At 37.9% G+C, this 13766-nt stretch overlaps 1 protein-coding gene across 2 annotated transcripts in view; it reads left to right on the forward strand.

The window, feature by feature from the left end:
* The window catches only part of ttyh2 (tweety family member 2), a 153274-nt gene extending 139976 nt beyond the window's left edge, over positions 1-13298 (forward strand). Inside the window, exons 7-15 of one of the 2 annotated variants that reach the window (XM_038299282.1) lie at positions 1999-2068; positions 2152-2207; positions 6157-6249; positions 6342-6434; positions 6727-6869; positions 8389-8574; positions 8667-8745; positions 11095-11121; positions 13152-13298. In XM_038299282.1, coding sequence (XP_038155210.1) covers positions 1999-2068; positions 2152-2207; positions 6157-6249; positions 6342-6434; positions 6727-6869; positions 8389-8574; positions 8667-8745; positions 11095-11121; positions 13152-13232 — 828 coding nt within the window. In that variant the 3' untranslated portion in view covers positions 13233-13298. The remainder of the gene's footprint in view (positions 1-1998; positions 2069-2151; positions 2208-6156; positions 6250-6341; positions 6435-6726; positions 6870-8388; positions 8575-8666; positions 8746-11094; positions 11122-13151) is intronic. The other variant, XM_038299283.1, reaches the window with a different exon arrangement.
* Positions 13299-13766: the final 468 nt, after the last annotated feature.

Here is a 13766-nt window from a genome sequence, read left to right on the forward strand (position 1 = left end):
CACATCCAGTTAGTCACAGTCAGAGAAACAGGACTACACTGAAAAACAAGCCGATCTCCAGCATCTATAAACAAGGGTGTTGATGGAAGCAGCACAGCTGATGTTTCTCTCCAGATACTATTCTGCAGAATTGGAGAATAGAGAGAGAATGAAGCAGAATGATGAAATGGGGGTCCCTATGCCAAATCATTTCTAAAAATAACCTGAACGCTAAACAAACAAACCAGCCTCCCGTTTTCTTCTAGATTTCTTGCTTTTAACTGTCGTTTCACAGCCTAAATGAAACAAAAATGTTTCCTTTAAAATTACTTCTTATGTCTGTGATTATAAACATCCCAACAGATCTCATTACTATATATTTTATTCAAACAATCAGATCCTTCGATTCTGATCTCCAGCATATTGCGAACAGATTAGATAGAAAGTCAGATTAATTGGACTCGTGTCTTCTGCTGGTTACTGACTCACTGCTCAGAACTTTACCAAAAAATAAGCCTCAGAAATCCCAAAGAATATCTCTAAGATGTTTTTTTTTTTTTTATAAAGAAAGCAGATTAACCTTTGTTCAGTAATGAAAAATATTCTCCTTTACACAGGGGCGGATTTAGGAAATGTGGGGCCCTAGGCAAAGACAGGCAGGGGGCCCTCTGAATGGAGAAAAAATATTGATCCATTAAAATATCCCAATATCTTCATATGCTGATATATTGCCATTTAAAAACACCATATCAATCTCTTTTACTAATGAAATATTGCTATATGTTGTCGTTATGCTACAAAATCCCCCGAAAATTCACGAAATTTTGCCATATTTTTATATGTTGATATATTGACGCGGTATCGATCTATTTTACTAACAAAATCTCACAAGAATTTGCAAAATATCACGAGAGTTTGTAACAGAACGATGAAATTTCACGAGATTTTGAAAGTAAAATAAATCGATACCGCGTTTTTAATAATCTATTTGATATCAGCATATGAAAATATATTTGAGTTTATTATTTTTCAAAGTGTCAGAAATGGATAACAAAACTGCTATTTTCAATGACTACTTATTTTTGTCCAGCTTTAACATCGGTATCGATATCGGTTATCGGCTACATGAGTTTTAAAATATCGGCAAAAATCCCAATATCGTGCATCCCTACTAATTTGATGAACCTCTAACCAAACTGAACTTTGAGTGAATTCTGTCGCTCTACTTTCATTATCTCACTCCCCCTCCTCCACATGGAGAGAAAGTGAAGCCCTTCTATGTTCGGTGCGGAGGCTTCGCTTTCGTTTGCATGTCTTGGATCTTTGCAGGTGGTATGACACACATTTTCCTATCAGCAGCAGACAGATGCAAGCATGTCATGCTGGGGATATTCTGTCTGTAGGTGTTCTGTAGTCTACAGCTGGATTATCGCCTGAGAGGATTATAAATATTTGCATAATGAATAAACGCCTTTAGAATATGTTTTCTTATAAGCTGGACGCAGTCAGAACTCTGTATTCTCTCGGTTTTCCGTCTGTCTTCTTGGGAATTCTCACACGCTCGCCCCGCTGTTAGCGAGCTCCTTTGCTTCCAGCACACGGGGTTGGGCTTTTCTCAGAGATCCAGCTTGCTTTATCTCATCTGAGTGTTTGGGGCTCATTAGTGTAACCCCCAGAGAAGGTTAAGCTATGTGCAGCGTGTTTGTCCTGGGCCCCTGGGACATTTAGCATTCAGCCAGCAGAGTTCAGATGAGACTGCAGCTCATCACTTTTATTATTTTTGCCAGTGCAGCTTTCTCGTTAGCTACTCTGTGGAGTAGTAAGAGTTGCCGTGAGCGACAGAACGAAGAAGCAGTTCTGTCCGGATGACGTATTATTTCCTTGCTGGTCAGTTAGATTGCCTTTTATTTGACAGCACTGGTTTATTTCTATTGATTGTAAAACCCACCCCCCCTGCTCTAAATGTGGGGCTTTTTTTCTTGTTTACATCTCAGAGGTTTATGTTTGTTTTGTTTTCAGGGAACAAGCGATTTCTGCGTCTCACCCGATAAGTACGTCATGGGTCAGACCAAGGGGATCATCACAGCCGGTGAGCCTCTGAGTTGAATAAAGAGGAAAAGTTACGTTTCATGTTGTGTTTGTCACCATAACAAATGTTGATGTTTCCTGCAGATATCGTCCACTACTACCTTTACTGCAACCAGACTCGCTCCAATCCTTTCCAGCAGGTAGGAGATCTGCTACAACTCAGACAACAGTGAATACACTGCAAAAACTATCTAAAAATGTATTAAATTAAGTGTATTTACCGTACTTTGAGGTGGTTTGACAATGGAAAGAGTATTTCTACTCTTAAAATAAGATAATTAGATAATATTCACTATTAATAAAACAATATAATTGTTTTTTTCTTATATTTAATGTAAAGTGTTTTGTTTCATTGGCAAAGTGTCTAACTTACCTCCTTAATTGAAGAAAAATATACTTATTTTAAGAAAAAGTCCTGAAGTCCAACATTATCTCCTTCATCTTTTCCACATTCAGGATCAGGTCCACCAGTACAATGCAGAACAGATTGATTAGAGCTAATTTTATATAAATTAAATCGAATTGATGCAGCCTTGTGGTGCTTCACTACAAACGCCCTTCCAGGGACACAGAGGCACATTCAGAAGCGCAGTGATGCAACGGCACCACTATGGCATTAATAGAGACGCTCTACCTTCGATATAAAGGAAGCAACAGTTGCTGGTTGTGAAAGACATTTCGTTTTGCCTTTACTCGACTTACCTCAGATGTTAAAATCTATCCATCTTCTGCCACGCTTTAAACCCTGGGGGTAGTGAGGGGTGCTGGCGGGGTCCACCCTGGACAGGCTGCTGGTCCGTCGCGGGGCAACACAGAGACAAACAACCATTCACTCACACCTAAGGAGAATTTAGAGAAGCTAATTAACCTAATAGTCATGTTTTTGGACTGTGGGAGGAAGCTGGAGTACCCGGAGAGAACCCACGCAAGCTAAGGAAAAACATGCAAACTCCATCGGGCCGGAAACAGAACCCAGAACCTTCTTGTTGCAAGGCAGCAGTTCTACCCACTGCACCACCGAGCAGTCCAGATGTTAAAATGAGACTGATAATTCTGAAATATTCAAAAGTGGAGATAAACTACGATAAAATCTGTAAAACAAACTATTTTCTAGAATAAAACGTCAGGCCATTAAAACGAGCAGAGTTTCTTTAAACCTGAACATCGGTTATTTCTGTAGTTCTTTGCTCTCTGGGCCTCATTGCTCGGCCCCTCAAGCCTCATCTTTGTCAGCCTCCTTTTTTTTCCTGCCCCTTCCTGTCCGCCCGAATTATGTCCACACTTCAGCAATCACCAGATTCCGATCTCTTTCTTTTTTCTCTTGTGATTCTTGTTCGCTAAAGCATACCTAAGTGACACAATGCAGCAAAGAGAATGACTGTTAAATAGCTTATTTGATGAAGCAGAGTCTGGGTTTTTTCACTTCCTGCTCCAGTTTTTTTCTTTTGCAGTGGCCAAACAGCTCAGGGCTTATTATCTCGCTCTTGACATGTTCCCTCAGAGTAGCAATGGAGAGGCAGCATCCTCCGCCTGGTAAACAAGCTCTCTTGTCTGCCACACAGTTCGCAAACCAGGCGTCAAACGCATAAGAAGCTGGAAGCAGATCGAGCAAAACACAAGCATTCCTTCTTTCTTCTTTATTTCTGTTTTTCCACTTTCCTGGACGTCTGACCAAAAGAACATAATCAAAATACATCTTTGCTGCAGGCATCACTGCTGTGATGATCCTCTCTTTTTTATTATTCCCTATGTTTGTGTCTTTCCATTGCTTCTCCACGCTGTCGTTGCTTCATTTTCTTTGTTTTTCACAGAGTAGGTTTATAACGGCTACAAATGACAAATCTATTACACCTATTGTAGTTTTTTAGCTGGAGGCCAAAAGAAAAAGAGTCTGAAGTCATTACATTTATAGATAGCTGAGGTAATTGACCGCATCCTGTTTGAATTTAGCATTAGGCCTGGGGGGGGGCTTCCAGGTTTCCTCTGTAGATTGAGTGATTGTACGGACAATGCTTTTCTTTAAAGCAAGATGTTATATAACAAATTTTATGGTTTGGCTTAAATATCAATTTAAGAAGTGGAGGTTTGTGGTCGATGTGGAGGATTGTTCTGCGCTCTGTTGGTAGAAACACCCACAAATCTGCAAATAAGACAAAGTTTTCTTATTTTAAGTGTAAATTGTCTTGTTCCATTGGCAAAAGGTCTCTTTTACCTCCTTAATCCAAGAAGAAATGCACTTATTTTAAGAAAAAATTACTTATTTAGATTGTGATTTTTTTCCAGCGCAGGGGTGCTCAGTATGGAGGATAAAAAGTGCCAAAATTAAATAAATAAATACTGCATTAAATAAATAATTAAATGTGTCAATAATTAATTAAATGTGGAATTAAATAAATAAATGTGTCATTCATTAATTAAAACCACGTCACTAATATAAAGTGCCACAATTAAATATATAAATACAGCAATAAACAATTAATTAAATATTAATACATTAAATAAATAAGGAATCAAATATATAAATGTGTCATTAATTTAATAAAATACGTCTTCATTTTATTAAAAAATATATATATAATTATTTCAGTGTGTATTTAATTATTTCATGGTCCTGTGTCGCAGTGCATCGAAACCATTAAAAGAATCTGTCAAACTCACCCATCAAAGTTAGGGGGCGGGGTTAACGCGAATCGAGTCGCCACCTACTGTATCAGAGTATGTTCACAACCTGTGGATCACAGTCTCTGTAATCGATTTGCTTCGCCTTAATGTGCAGGGTGACCAATCAGGTGTTAGATAACCGCCCCCTTATATGCTATAATTTTTAAATATAAAAAGCAGTAAAATAATTTATCTCTGCGTTCTCTACGGAGTCATAAAGGGGTCAAAATGTTGAAAGTTCAAGTGTAAATGTCAGGATTTTGCCAAAAAGGCAAATAAATGTTGTGTGTTCACTAAATAGTTGGAGTTCCCACAGTCCATGAATGCAACATCGGGACGTCTCTCTAGCGCTGCTGCAAGCTGTCAATCATGTTTCCCCGCCCACTCCATCAGATTGGGGTTTAAAATCTGAATGTGAAAAAAACGGATTTGAAAGAGTTAAATAAAAATCCTGAAACTGAAAAAGGTATTTAAAATTAAAAAAAGAAATAGATACTTTTTAAAATTTTATTTAACCTTTATTTAAATAGATAGATACTGAAAGAAAGCGATTTGAATCTGAAAATCTAAAACTGCAATAAAAAAAGAAAAAGTGTAATTAAAATCCTAAACTGAATTTAGATTAAATTCTAATCATTTAATGTTTACTTTTTTAGTTTCTCATATTATTTGGTAAAACCTTCATATTAAATATCAACTTCTATTTTTTCAGTTCCAACTAAGATTTAGAAGTTTACAAACATTTTGTCCCCTTTCTGATTCCATAGTTCTCCTTCATTTTCCACCAGTAGACAGCAAATAATGCATAAATATATTGTATAAAAATCTGTGTCAATAATAAAAAATTTCAGTTAGATTTTTATATTCAGATTAAATTAAGACCATTAAAAGACATCTATAAATCTTGATTATTCTCATGAGCCCCTTGAATATAGTATAAATGAATAAAAAATAATTTCTCAGGGCCAGCGTAAAAAAAAAATCTGTGCTTTAATAAAGTTATAGTGAAACAGGACAATATCTTCACAATCCAAAAACCTATTTTCTTTTAATTTGTACCTAAGATACAGCTTTGCTTTTTTTTGCTTTAAATTGCTATTATTTTGAGAAAATTATTTTTTAATGTTTTAAAGTTAATGTATATTAAAATTTTTATTAATTTCTTTTGTTTCATTTACATAAAAAATGTAAATGATTCTCTTCAGTGCATCTTTATAACAATTTTAAAGTTTGCGTACATTTTTTGGGGAAGGGGGGAATACCAATGTCCTTCATGGGGCCCCAAATTCCTGGCTGCGCCCCTGTATACTCATCACTATTAAAGTTATAGCTTAATGTCCTTTTATTTATAAAATACTAGCATATTCCCAATATCTGTATGTGCTGCTCTTCATTTGCATGCCGTTAAACAGTTTTTCTCCTCCGTAGCCTCTGACCATCTTCCAGAGGTCCCTCACCACCATGCAGATCCAGATCCAGGGTCTTCTGCAGTTTGCTGTGCCCCTGTTTCCTACAGCCGAGGTGCCGTTCGTAAATACAGCTCTTTTATCACACAGCTGCTCCAATTGGAATAATTGCTGCAGCCTTTTCAACAACTTTGTCTCTCCACACAGAGGGATTTAGTGGGTATCCAGAATTTGCTGAACTCCTCGGAGGCGAGTCTGCACCAGCTGACGGCTCTGCTGGACTGCAGGGGGCTCAACAAGGTTTGTTCACCGCCGCCTAATTGGCATCGCAGTAACACAAAGTAGGTAATCTTAGACGCAAGTGGACCTGAAATAAAGCAGAAATATAAAAGCATTTAAATTGATTTTTTTTAAGGATATTTTGCAGAATCGCGTTAAATTCGACACCCGTAACGAAGAGTTTTACTGGTTCTATACGTTTTCACCCAGAGGCTGGCTCTGATTGCTGCTCAAACATGGCCGCCGGACTGAGGGCAACAGGGACGCTGCTCGTTGCCGGCGGATCTTCATGCTCTGTCTCTGACCTCTTTAGGACTACCTGGATGCAATGGTGGGGGTGTGCTACGACGGTGTGGAGGGTGTGCTGTATCTCTGTCTCTTCTCCATCCTGGCTGCCTGTGCCTTTACTGTCATGCTGTGTGCCATTCCCAGAGCTCTGAGACAAATCGCCAGCAGGTCAGTTTGTTCTCATGCTCACCTCCCTGCCCCCCCCCCAGAGTGTGCCCCATTTGCACAAGAAGCACTATTCCACATCTGTATCACATGCAGCTTTAACACATCACTGAAAACATAGATCATTTTTTTTTTTTTTAAGTATACTTTAATTTTTTATTATATTGATAGAAATAGAGTCATTTATTTTAAGTTTTTTTGTTTGTTGGCTTTAAACTAACTGAAAACCAACATTTAGAGTCATACCCATAGCAGATTAGGCTGTAAAGTAAACAATAAATTTTTACATCTTTCATCTGGCTGGAAGTTAGTTTTAAATGACTTCATTATCACTAAAAAATATTTGTTAAAAAAATAAAAAATTTGCCACAATAACTTTTGGAAAGAATTATAGGCTTTTTTCCTTCCACTCAACTTTCTATTAAAGGAAAAGTCTGGTCAGCGAGGAATAATCAATGGATCATTATTTACACCTAAAACTAATACGTTCGCCGTGACTAATGAGTCTGGGAGCGGCCATTTTTGCCAAGATATAGTAACACCTTCTTCCTGCTATCTTCCAGCAGTGACGTCACGGTGCGGTAAGCCTAGCGCCATTCTCCACGCTTTACAAGCAAAATCAATGGGAACTACTAGACACATCTGCAATCAACAACAATTATTGAAGATTTCCAGAGGACTTCACCATTGAAATTCACCAGAGCTATAGTGAAACCGACAATGCCCACGTGCATGGCAGCTGGATGCTGGAATACATCGGGTAAAAGTGAAAAAAAAGAGTTATTCCACCTTTCTGATTCCTGATCCTCCACGGACGGGTTGGTCGTTGGATCGCCAACTTGAAGAGGGAGAATTTGCCATCGAACTTCTGGCCAGAGAAAAAACCCGTAATATGTAGCCAACATTTGGAAGAAGAATGTTTTCAAGATGACTTGGATAATAGCGCGTTGTGACAAACACCAGATACAGCACTGGGACTTGATCAACAGCCGATACCGCACCGTGACGTCACTAACCAGTAGGTGGTAGTAGTGTTCTTTGACAAACATGGATGCCTCCAGTAAAGCACATTCACATGGAAATTACTCTGAATTAAAAACACTGATCATTTATTGAACAGGATGTAATAATTTTATATTTAAAGTACTTTCAGAAGATTGAATTTTGAATATGAGAGGACTTTTTCTTTAATGCACATGGATTCAATGACATGTAGAACTTCCAAATCTGTTTTCCAGATTATTTGATCCAAACATAACTTTTCTGTCATTAAAATCCTTCCTTTGTGCTCTTCTGTAACATTTTTATTCCTGTGAAACTAAATTCTGTGTTTTCATCAGTTAAAAGCCAGAAGCGTCATAGTGAGAAGGAAAAAAAATGCTTTGGTAGAACCAGCGTGTGTGGAATAGAAATGCGTTTTAGTCCAATTACCGTTCAAATATGTTAACATTTATTTTTACTGCAATGGGAAAGTCATTAAAAGGAGGCTTAGTTGTTTTTTTTTTGTCATCCTTGCTTGTAGAGAACGAGATTATGATGATATAGATGAGGAGGACCCGTTCAATCCCCGGGCCAGGAGGATAGGCTCCCAGAACGCCAACCAGGCTAACCTGCACAGCTTCTGCAGCTACAGCAGCAGCATGGGCAGCCAGAACAGCCTGCACCCCCCCGCACCGGCTGTCTCCAACCCCCCTGTCTCTGAGTACATGTACGTGGGGAAAAAGCTTGTTGTATTAGCTGCCTCTCTTTACCACTTTTTTTCTGGTTTTTTTAACCGTCTTTGTTTGTTTGTTTTTGCAGGAACCATACAGCCCTTTTTGGAGGAAACCCCCGATATGAGAACGTGCCTCTGATTGGACGAGGTTCTCCGCCTCCCTCGGTGTGTTGGGTCCCACAGACCAATATTATTTCCCTTAAAGCTTAAACATGTAGGTGTGCACAGGTTAGGGAGGGCCCAGTTTAATTACGTTGGATAAATGTTTTTTTTATATTTTTAAATGGACGTATCGATAATTAAAATCATTTTATTTCTATACCGCAACACATTTCATGCACTTTACAGAGACAATTAACCAGATCATCCAGTCAGATTGGTTCAAAGTTTTCTTTCTAAGGAAAACCAGCTGATTGCATCGACTCATTGACTCTTCAGCAATCCCTCACACTAAGCATGCTTGTAGCGACAGTGGAGAGGAAAAACTCCCTTTGAACATGAAGAAACCTCCAGCAGAACCAGGCTCAGTGTGAGCGGCCATCTGCTGAGGCCCACTGGGGTTCAAGGAGACAGAAGCAGACATAGAAAAAGAAGCATAGATACAAAAGGCAACTGTCAACCAGCTCCACAGGCGGCCCCATCCAGGAAACACACAGCCAGGCAGACGAGCTCCGAGCCAGCTCCCATGTCAGAGGATGAAGAGAGCACATCCAGTTAGTCACAGTCAGAGAAACAGGACTACACTGGAAAACAGGCCAAGCTCCAACATCTAGAAACAAAGGTGTTGATGGCAGCAGCACAGCTGATATTTCTCTCCAGGATGGAGTCACAGCCAAACAGGAACAGACCAGATGAAGCTACTATGAGAAAAAGCAGAGAGAGCAGAACGTTAGAGATTGAACTAACAGATTCTGCAGAGTGGGAGAATAGAGATAGAATGAAGCAGAATGATGAAAAAGGGGTCCCTATGTCCTCCAGCAGTCTAAGCCTATAGCAGCACAAATGCAGAAAATAGCTCAGGATAACCAAAGTATTTTGGAGAAAGATAGAGCACTGTTCAATTCTGTTAAACAGTTAAAGTCAAAATAATTAGTTTAAAAGTGACAGTTTTGTTTTTTTTAAGGGGATTGTAGTCTCATTTCATTCTATTCTGGAGAGTAAACCATAAAGGGCCCAGCAAGAAAAGGCTTGAAACCCATAATGTAGCCTTTATAGCACCACAGATTAACTCAGTGGCTCAGATAACAGATACCTGCCTTTGTTTTCTTTGTTTTTTCACATCTTTAAAATCCGACCTTAATAATGAGGAAATTAAATGATACAATAAGCACATATGATGTCATCTATTTCCTACATATTTAAGTAAATTGATAAAGCTGTATACTTTTAGACTTAATCACTGGGTGAATTTAATATTTCATTAAAGTGAATCTGATTAATGAAGGGAAATACTACATTATTAAACAGTCTATTTGTTTTCTTTAAAATGACTGGAACTGTAGCCTCCTTTCGCAATTAGAATCAGAACAACGAACGATTTCCACACATTTATTGAATTTCATGGATGTTTGAAGACTGACGTGTCTCAGTTCTACTGATTTAGAAAAACTGTATCTCAGTATTATGTATTATTTCATGTCTTTACTGAGAAACTGGACAGTTCTTTGCTGTCAGTAAAAAACGGTTTTGCTGACATAAAAAAATGAATCAATGCTCTTAATTCATTAGACCTTACAGTAGCAGCTATTCAAAATGGCGTTTCCCAGTCAAACGCCAGCAGAATGGCCGCCCACTTCCCTGCAACTCCCAGCGAAATCCCCTCCAACTTCCAGCCACTGGCCTTCTCCTGGAGGTGCAATATTTTTTACCCTGACTCCACCCTTTCACTGAATTACAGGTTCTGACCAGGAGATGGCGCTCCTCTTTAGATCTTTTTGTCCAAAAATCACGACAGAAAGAATATTTTAGTACAAACATTGATGTTTAAAAAGGAATCGTAGGGGAACAGCCAAAGGTCCATCAATAAAATGAGGAAATTCTGAATGTGTTTCATTAAAAAGTGCCACAGGTCCTATTTTTCCAGTTACAACAAAGCGATAAAAATAGGAATGATTTTAATTAAAGTTTAATTTCGCACAGTTTTTCAGAAAACATCCTGAAGTCCGGTAAATAGGCAGGAATGTTAAAAACATCTTTTATATTTAAAATCCATTTCGGTGCTACGTCTGTGTGTTAGAAGATCCAGCAAAGATTTTAATTTTCTTTATTGTTTCTCCATCCTAATCTACTAACAGGACATCAAACTGATTATATAATGTTCTCTGCCTTATTATTTTTCCTAATTACCACTAGCAAATAATGCCCCCCCCCCACCCCATGACTCTAACTGTGCAGCGCCATGCAGCCGTCTTCAGCTAACTGCTTCTTTTAACATATTTCTTTATGCGTTTGTTTGTCGTGTCTGTTTGTTTTCTTCATTTCTTTATCCCCTCTTTCTTTTATCAACTGTTGAAGATTTACTCTCAGCCGTATAGAAATCCAGTAAGTCTTTTTCTATTTCTCCTCAGATTAACTCTTTCCCACCTCCTCTGTTGTTCAGTATATTTTCACCTCTGTGTTGCTTCATATCACTTTGGTTCACTGTTTTTTGCATGGCTCTCCACCTCACTACTACTTATTAAAGAACCTAAACCTCTCATAAAGAAGGTTATGTCTCCCCCTGCTGTCCGCAGGTTGGTAGCTCTACTGTGCATGCAGGTTTTAGTTCAGTTACTGCAATCAGGCTGCATCTTCATTTTAATATCATCAAAAAGTGTATTTATTTCAGTTATTCTATTTAAAAGGTTTAAACTCATGTAAATTCATTATATAAATTATATTAAAATAAAGAGATGATTTTCCCAGATCTCTGTATCCTTAGAGAACCAGATAATGGGGCTGTTGGCCGTGTGTCCGGGTCCCAAATGTAACATTTTCCGAAAACTTTTCAGAGATGAAAACAATCAGCGCTTTAAAATTTCCCCTGCATCTGGTTCCACAACCTTTGATAAAACACTGCTGACCAGCAGGGGGCGTAGTAACCAAAATCATCGCAGTTTTTAAAGGAAAAGTCCGGTCAGCAAAAAATAATCAATAGATCATTATTTATACCGGAAACTAATACATTCACGGTGATTTAATGAATTTAGCTAAAAAAGCTAAAAATGATGTTTTTCATTGCGATTCTCACTACGCAACGGAGCCCCTAAAGGGACATGGAGGAAAAAATAAACTTTTGCGGGATCCCACAATACTTTTGCGAGATCTCGCAAAAAATAAGCTTTTGCGAGATCTCGCAAAACTATTGCGGGATCTCGCAAAAGTTATTTTTTTTCCCCTTCATCTCCCTTTAGTGGCTCCATACTACGGGACCCCTAAAGGGACAAGGAGGGGAAAAATAAACTTTTGCGACATCTCGCAACACTTTTGCAAGATCTCGCAAAAAAATAAACTTTTGCGGGATCTCGCAAAAGTTCTTTTTTTTCCCTCCATGTCTTCTCCCTGCACCTAAACAGACTTTCCTAAATGCCAAATCTATCTCATCCTTCAGCTCAATTCTTCATCAATATGATTTAGATTTATAGCTTAAAGCAGCACCTTATCATTATAAACATGAGTTTTACTTTTTGAATTTACTGAAATAAAGAAACGATGCTCATTAATCAGCGATGCTCATTTATTTCAGTGCAGGTACAGCATCTCTGATCATTTCAAGTAGCAGAGATGCACATTATACATAAATAAATTAGCAGAAATCAATTTAGTTGTTTTAACTATAATAGATTCAGTTTTAAGGAGATATTCCACTGAAAATCGGATCTTCTGCTGAATCTGTGGACATAAAGCTTCTACTCTGCAGAAAATTGAAATCTAAGTCATTTTTTCCTTAAAATAAGAGATTTTTTTTTCTTGAATTGAGGAGATAAGAAAGACACTTCGCTGATGGAACAAGACAATTTATTTTGAAATTGGAAAAAAACTATTGTTTTGTCTTATTTCAAGTACATACTATCTAATTATCTTATTTTCGTAGTAAATATACTCATTCCATTGACAAATCCTCTTATTTACCTGCTCAAATTAAGGACAAATACACTCATTTAAGAATTCTTTACTCTAAAACGAAAACGATCTATATCTGAGTAAAAATGTACCCTTAATTTGAACAGTTGAATAAGATGATCTGCCATGGAGTGAGTATTTTTATCCTTAAAAGTAGATAATAATATAATATGCACTTAAAAATAAGACAATGGAATAGTTTTTTCTTATTTTAAATGTAAACTGTCTTGTTCCATTGGCAAAATGTCTCACTTTCCTCCTCAATTCAAGAAAAAAATGCACTTATTTTAAGACAAAAATGAATTTTAACTTTTTGCAATGTACAGCTTGTCTCTCCAAAGGCCTTAATGTTTAATGAAGTGGATTTTCAGTGGACTTTTCCCCTCTATTGTCTCTAATTCCTCACCCTTCTCCCAGCACATGTGTAAAAATACATCTTTTTTATGTCTGTGTTCATCTTTCCTCCAAAGTACTCCCCTACGATGAGAGCAACTTACCTCTCCATGACTGAGGAGCAGAGTCGACACTTTGGAAGCGACTTCCAAGCCTAGACCTCGATGCGTGACGGAGGGAACCTGCAGTAAAGGAGGAAGCAGCTGTCGGATGGCTCACGGAGGACAAACCTGAACATCTCTGCAGTCCAGAACTGCAGCGTTTGCAGCTTCGGGCCGAGTGGAATCAGACTACAAACTTCTGTGCAGTTCTGCGCTGCGGTGCCTTGCAGAAATAGTCATACCCTGTGATCTTTTCTCGTTTTTCTTGTGTCACATTTAAAGAAAAAAATTTAAAATATTTTATCAGGTTTTCATGTACGAGGAAGTATTAGGGCCAGGCTAGAGATTTTCTTCCTTTTATTTAGAGAATAAAGTTGTAATATTACGAGAATTTTATGACTATTCTAGTTGCGACTTTATTCTCGAAACAGAAGAAAAAGAAAATCTAGCCTGGCGCAGATACTACGGAAGAGGATTAGGGCCACTGGAGAAAAAAGAAAAAAGTTAACTGATTTTTTTATTTTATTTCAGTTTAGTATGGGAAAAATACGGAAGAGAATTAGGGCCAGTGGAAAAAAAAAAACAAGTTAA

The sequence above is a fragment of the Cyprinodon tularosa genome, unplaced genomic scaffold (genome assembly GCF_016077235.1).
Source record: "Cyprinodon tularosa strain WSP-4 unplaced genomic scaffold, ASM1607723v1 ctg422, whole genome shotgun sequence".
Lineage (NCBI taxonomy): Eukaryota > Metazoa > Chordata > Actinopteri > Cyprinodontiformes > Cyprinodontidae > Cyprinodon > Cyprinodon tularosa.